We start from the raw sequence: 7,204 nt of genomic DNA, 5'->3' as shown, positions 1-7,204 counted from the left end.
CGGAGCCAGCACAAAAAAATCGTATGCCGTTACGTATCTTGTTATCCTAGTGTCTTTGCTTTCACTCTACGAGTAACGGGTATAACAAATGAAGTAGAACTTGCTGTTCGCTTATCCATGGTTCAATTTTCTTTTATTCCGTATCTATATTTTTGTATACGTGTTTTTTATAAATAAAGTTTGCGAGTATTATACAAAAATATTGTAATTTCATTCCCACTTGAAAAAATTATAGTCAATTAGATGTTATACTGTGAGAATTTATTCGATTTCTCCGGTTAATCCCTTAACGAACAGTTGAAGTCATTTTTAAGACAGTAGCTTAATTTATTTTATTTTTCTTCGGATTTTATATATTTTTTGCATAATTATCATATTGTTAAATGGCTGCTATCCCAAACTCGAATTACAGTATTCATCATAATGAAAAAACTTCTTATTGCTGATTATTGGGATTCATTTGACCATTGACAATAGGTAAGAAATATGGATGGGCCATTGCTTCGCGAGCTGTGAGTCGGTCAACGTGATCATAGCGTAAAAGTTTATCAAGAAAGTCTAATGCTTCTGGAGAAACTAGATGTTGGTTGTCAGAATGGACAAATCTTTCCCATCGCTTTCTTGAGTGACGCTGTAGAATGTCGTGAAATCTTGGATCGAGGTCAATATTGTATTTATCCAAATATGCGTAGAGCTCTTCGGTGCCCAGCACCTTGGCAATGCGCACCAATTGATCATAGTTGTCATGTCCGTGGAAAAACGGCTCTTTTCGGAATATCATCGACGCCAACATACAACCAAGTGACCACATATCCAGTGAGTAATCATACATCTGGTAATCTACCAGTAATTCGGGACCTTTAAAGTATCTCGAAGCCACGCGAACATTATACTCTTGACCAGGATGATAAAATTCGGCAAGTCCCCAATCTATAAGGCGCAATTTTCGATTTTCGTGATCTATCATAACATTGTGGGGCTTTACATCACGATGCATTATTCCCATGCTGTGGCAGTAGTCAAGTGCCTTAAGAAGCTCAAACAAGTAGTAACGAATCTCATAATCAGTTAATGTTTGGTAAAGTTGCTTGAAATCTGTGTTGTTCACGTGCTCAAAAATCAACGCTGGTGTACGAGAAACAGGATCCTTGACAACGGCTAAAAGTGTTATTATATTTGTTCCTCCACGCAAGTTCTCCAAAATTTTGATTTCACGCTTTATCTTCTTTTTTTTAACAGGTTTCAAAATTTTAACAACGCACTTTTCTGTGGTAGTAATATTAATGGCCTCAAAGACCTCAGAATACTTTCCACGTCCTAATTTACGGACCAACTGATAATCGTCTTGATTGCCCCAATCAACCACATAATTTTCATAGTCCCAATATTCATCCGGTTTGTGGGCATTGACATCTGTGTACACGCGAGCCGCACTTGGAAGTGTCATATTTCTCAAAAAAGCGTTCCTTTCTGCCTCCTTTTTAAAACTTTGTTCGGGTTGTAGCAGTAAGTTTATGTGAGCTGATTCCGATTTCAGTCGGTTGGTGGTCCTAATAATATTATTGTACAACAATCTGAAAGTAAAACGAAAACGTATTTAATCAGAAGCTATCGGAAACAGGTGTCTAGACATCTTCATAGCATAACACACATTCCCGAAACAGTTCAAATATTGTTATATTAGTCACGACGTTAATTTACCACACTTTAGTTAGGTATTAAACACAATATCTTATTCGAGGTACATGAAGTTTTACTGTAAAATTTCTTTCTAAATATGCAATTTCCAAAATCATTTGTAGCAGCGCTGCCACTCTCCAAACAAAAACAAAACAAAGCTGTTTCACTCGAAATGTTGATCTAAACATGATAATTTTACCTTGATAAAATAAATAAATAATAATAATAATAATTTAGATAATTGTATCTAAGACTGTTAATATTAATAATTTAGATGATTGATATATTATATATATATATGCTGGATCAGATGCGTACCAAAGAAGCAAGAAGAAAGAGAATCATTACATTAATAATATTTATATATTTTTCTCAACCTTATAACTTGTTAAGGTAGCCTAGCAGGGCCAATTAATTTAGAAAACTGTCCAACTTCACCAATGGTTTTTGTGGCACCCATGATATTTTCGATCAGGATTACTCCTTGAGCATGTACGTATGTACATACGTACTTAAGACCGCCTAAATCTCGGTAACTACGAGTGCTAGAACGTTAAGATGAACAAGGTTTTATGAGTAGTTAAAGTAGTTATGCAGATGTCACGCATTCACCGAGTTGAGAAGAATCACACAACGGTCATTCTAATCAAAGTGTAACGCGAGTAAGTAAAGATGAAGCGAGGACAGCAAAGTGTTGTTACCGGTAACCGAGCGGAGTGATCACGTTTACTATAAATTTGGTGGAACGAACAAAATCCTCTGAGCTAGCAAGCCAACACAATCAGTTCAATACAGTTGTTCAGAACTTTTCTACGCCTCACAAAGGTGTAACCCATACTTGAATGGCCAGAAAGATACAAATTTGGCCCCATGACTTAAAGTTACGATTTGATAGAGCCTTACCAGGTCACAGGTCAGCTACTGGGAATCGCCAAGCCCATTTAAAATTTAAAACTTTTCCAAATAACATTTTTTGTCGGTCTCCTCGATTTTGTCAGTAATTTCTAAAAGGTTTTACTTTAGTTTCGTGTAATTATTTCATTTGTCCTAAGCATTAGCGTTAAGACTTTTCAAAAACATAATATACATATATGTACGTATTACCAAATTTAGTACGACCACAACATTTGCATACCTGCAGACTGTGCATACTTCGTTAAAATGGCATGGCAAAACACACTTCGGAATAAATGTTTGAAGGTTTTTCAGCAACAAAAACACCCACTTTCGGATTCAAGAAGTTAGAGACTTAAGTTTTGTTTAGTTGAAAAGATATTTGGATAAATATCATAACTTAAGATGACCGCCAAAAAGTGTACTACCTTTTTCACTCGTTGTCTTTTAAAGTCCCGTCTGTGGTAGAAATTAAGGGTAATTTTGCAATTGATGATATTAAACAAAAATACTTCGATATAAAAAATTGTCACGATCGTATGACGAACGATTTTTCATATGTTGCTGATATAACCTTAGGTATGAAAACGTATTTTACATTTGACTAAATAAATTCGCTTATTCGGCAAACTTCTAGGGCTATAAGGGCAATTATAATTTTGATATATCGTGCCCATAAGTCAATTATAGAATAATAATAATGTATATTGGAAAGTAATTTATATTTCTTGGCAAAAGTTAAAACACCTTGTATGTTGAAGTTGCGAGTGTCGATGGCTCTTTACCTCGATATGTGGTGGTTTTGTTTGAAAGACTTTTACACTAATTCAATAATTAGCGAAATGTCTGTCTTACGATTATTTTAAATGTTTTAATTATCATAATTTAAGAAGAATGTGTTTCAAATAGGTGCAAAACCAATAAAGTAAGAAGCACAAAGTTGTGGGTTTCTTAATCGTGTGTACTTAATAAATATTTTTGAGCATGAATTTATGAAGTTAAAGAGCAACCAAAAGAGTTTAATTGATGGCTTGCGCCGCCCTTGCAAAAAGGCGGAATTCGCAGACATACATATTTTCCACGCAGACTGTTGGAATTCATACCAATGCACGTGCCTAAGTATAAATATGGACAAAAACGTACCCAATTTGTGAAGATTGATTGTTATAAGCTGGCTTGCCAAAGTGTTTTAAAAGACTTCTCCGTCTCGTATGATATCCACAGTGAATGCCGGGTATGCTCCTCACAGTTCTGCACTAATTTATATAATAAGCAGGTATACTTATGAAAATAAATTTTAAATTTGCATTTATGTAAATACATAGATATTTATTAATACATATATTATGCGAATTCATTTACATAAATAAGCCCTAGATATATACAAATGTGTATATAAGTTATATATGCATACATAAATCCATATGTATGCAATATGCTATATTTCAATGAATACATTCGCTATTTAACAAAATATTAGTAAAAACTAGTATATACGCCAACGTTAAATATACACACAATTATCATAATGACAACCACTCTAAAGTTCAGCAAAAAATTTAGACGAGTTCACCGGCTTCATGACAGCATGATTCAGAATGGCCACATACCTATTTATGTACATGCATAAAAAATTTCATAGACTTGCCACAACATATATACAATTATTGATATATTTCACTGATTTCATGCTTTTGTGAGAAAACGCTGTAATGCAAAATCTGCATATACATATTTATTAAATGCCATTTAATGACAAGAGTAATAATACTCACGTCCTAGTAAAAAAAAACCAGTGTACGTGGTTACGGAGACAATTTTTCTTATTTTAAGAAGGTTAGCTTAACCGCTGTCTATTTTACTGCATAACAAAATAGTAGGTAGTCAAGATAGATCAAAAAATCATCGTTATGTCAGAAACGATGGAAGTGAAATTGATATTAAAGTCTGTGGTTAGAATTATAGAATCAAAATCGATGTTAAAAATGAGGTTGATAGATTGCAAAAAAGGGCCGTCAAGTCAATTTGTGCAGCACGCTGAAACGATATCCGAGCTCCAACCAGCATTAATTCCAACAGAATTTTTTTTGCAGTGCGCAATGTTTAACATCAACGAAATTGTTTTAATAATACTATAGGTATTGCATGCCAATGTATTTTTTTCACGATGATAAAAATATTTTGTTCTATTTTCAACAAAAAAAAAACAATATATAATTTTTTTTTCGCCTACACTTCGTCGCTAAATACGCTTGTTTCCCTTTGCCTTTGAGTCCAGGACATCCTTTCCCGAGCCCATTGCAAACGCTTATCTTTTGACGCAGCCTAAGCAAGGGTTTTTCCTTGGCCTAAGTTATTGAGAATGATAGATAAATAATTACAAAACATACTTTACAGAAACCAATATACAATATTTTATAAATGCAGTCACGTCCATTCTCCCTTGAAAATTTTGCCAATTTTTGGCGACTCTGAAGCCTAATTTTTTAATGATTGGCGACGACCAGCCCCTTTACAATTTTGACCAGTTTCCTTTTGTGAAGGGCTGTTTTCACTGATGTTCGGCCTCTATTTGAAATATTATTTTCAATGTTCCTAGTTTTCTTGAACATTTGTATCATCCCAATCACCGAAGATAAATTGAATTGGTTGCTTATTTCAGTTTTTGTCTTCCCATTTTTATAACAATCTCTAACTAATACTCTGATTTCGGTGAAAATGTGCTTACCATCGTTGCTAAACTCTGAATGATCTAAAGTAATTATAAACTTTTTTGTTCTGCATTATGTTTTTATTTACAGATTATAACAAGATAGTTTTTCCGTGGTTGTTTTTGCTCTGTTCTTCTGTTGAGTTAACGGTAAGTTTGGGTGGCGTTCGAATTAAAAGTGGTCATTATTCTCTTATCCCCAAAGTCAACCTTTTGAATAAAATACTCATATATTTTTAGTGATTAAAAATATAGCCAAAATAAATTTACTTTGATTAAATAAATAATAATAATAATCATTTATATAATTGTATCTAAAACGTTGTTAAAATTAATAATTTAGATAAATTAAATTATTATATATACATTCTGGATCAGATGCGTACCAAAGAAGCAAGAAGAAAACGAAACAATATATAAATAATATTTATATATTTTTCTCAACCTTATAACTTGTAAAAGTAGCTTAGCAAGGACAATTCATTTCAAAAACTGTCCCACTGCAGAGTGTGCGCAACGTTATTATTAACAATTTTATCTGATAATTATCGACCAGTAATTCTTCCGAGTGATCGAACCTTTTTATTCCATATTCTTAATTGTGCAATAATGTGTTCTCTGTTGTGTACCCGTTACCTTCATTTTCAAAATTCCCAGAAAGTTGAAAACTCCAGGTGATCATCTCGAAGTCGAAAAAAATTTATTAAAAACAATTTCAATGGTTGCTTATTATACACGCTGCATTACAAGTAATTAGTATAAGGCCAAACTAGGTATTTGTATTATTGGAGTACTTTTTTATTACTTTTTCTCTGCGTGGAATAAAATATTATGTATACCATTATCAGAAGGTGTTCTTACATGAAAAGATGTTGAAGAACTTTAACAAAAATTCTGGAAAATAATAAAAAGTTTGCTAAGGAACCTTGACAAGCATTTAAAAATAACTATTTAAAATCTCCATTCAACGCTTAGAAGTCTAAATTTGCCAAAAAAAAAAGAGTTCTTTAGTTCTTGTTTTATTTACAGACCAATTAAAAAAATTCTGTGACATCCAATTCTGCACGCTGCCTTAAAATTTTTCAGTTAAAAGACTAGATCATTCCAGCCTTTTGCCGATTACGTTACTAGGGAAAATATTGGGAATACCACAGAAAACACTCTTCTTCCAACTTTGGAAATCCAAAAGATTCATCCAAAACAAGATTGGCCACCTAGGCTGATTCGGATTATCTGAGTTTGAGTCAATAACAAATGAAACAATACAATACAACAATATATACTTATAAAGTTTTCTAACTTTATTCTAGAAAGTAACAACTCTTAGCAGTCAGTTCAATATGGCTTTGAAAATGCCAAAAATTCATAACAATGAAGTGTAATATAAATTTTGTACATTTTTCTAAAAGTTTGGTAAGAAATCAACCAGCTACTTATTATATTTATCTGTCCGAATAACAAAGTCATAGTTATGATAAACACAAAGCTGGGTTGCATAACACAAGGTGTGCTTATGTTTGAGGTAAGATTATATTATTTATTATTGCTAGTTTTTTAGTTTTGGCGCTTAATCGCCAAAAATATATATTATTCTAATAAAAATGTATCGGTGGACCCGAACACATACATTTTTGATTATGCAGATTGTAGTGAGAACAGCATATAAGGCAATACGATATGACATTTGTGTAAATTTTTAAACTTCGGTACTCACGAATTTAAGATAGTTTTCGGAAATTCAGATAAGAGTTTTATGTGTACGAAAAGAAAACAGATTTTGTAAAACAATGTTTTGTTTTTAAATATATTTTTAGATCTACGTTTCAAAGAAGTGGGGATTCACCAAATACGAACGTGAGCGTTATGAAGAACTTCGCGATGACAACCGCCTTGAGCAAGATGGTTGCAATGTGAAATACC

General features: G+C 32.8%; 1 protein-coding gene across 3 annotated transcripts; it reads right to left on the bottom strand.

The window, feature by feature from the left end:
- Positions 1-239: 239 nt before the first annotated feature.
- On the bottom strand, positions 240-4,507 carry LOC117141683 (casein kinase II subunit alpha). Of its 3 annotated transcripts, none has more exons than XM_033305288.1 (2): positions 4,350-4,367; positions 240-1,574 (listed from the first exon to the last, which is right to left on the bottom strand). In XM_033305288.1, the coding sequence occupies exon 2, from the start codon at positions 1,445-1,447 to the stop codon at positions 437-439; it is 1,011 nt and encodes a 336-aa protein (XP_033161179.1). In that variant the 5' UTR covers positions 1,448-1,574; positions 4,350-4,367; the 3' UTR covers positions 240-436. The 3 variants fall into 3 exon arrangements, 2 of the variants coding, with proteins under 2 accessions (XP_033161179.1, XP_033161178.1); XM_033305287.1 differs by lacking the exon at positions 4,350-4,367 and adding an exon at positions 3,718-3,830; XR_004459497.1 differs by lacking the exon at positions 240-1,574 and adding an exon at positions 3,741-3,830 and having other exon boundaries at positions 4,350-4,507.
- Positions 4,508-7,204: the final 2,697 nt, after the last annotated feature.

This window comes from Drosophila mauritiana, chromosome 3L (genome assembly GCF_004382145.1).
Source record: "Drosophila mauritiana strain mau12 chromosome 3L, ASM438214v1, whole genome shotgun sequence".
In the NCBI taxonomy this organism is placed as follows: Eukaryota; Metazoa; Arthropoda; class Insecta; order Diptera; family Drosophilidae; genus Drosophila; species Drosophila mauritiana.
This window is presented reverse-complemented; position numbering and strand designations above follow the sequence as displayed.

Bases quoted from the DNA above. Each gene is read 5' to 3' on its own strand.
- LOC117141683 (XM_033305288.1), bottom strand. From the start codon at position 1,447: ATGACACTTCCAAGTGCGGCTCGCGTGTACACAGATGTCAATGCCCAC.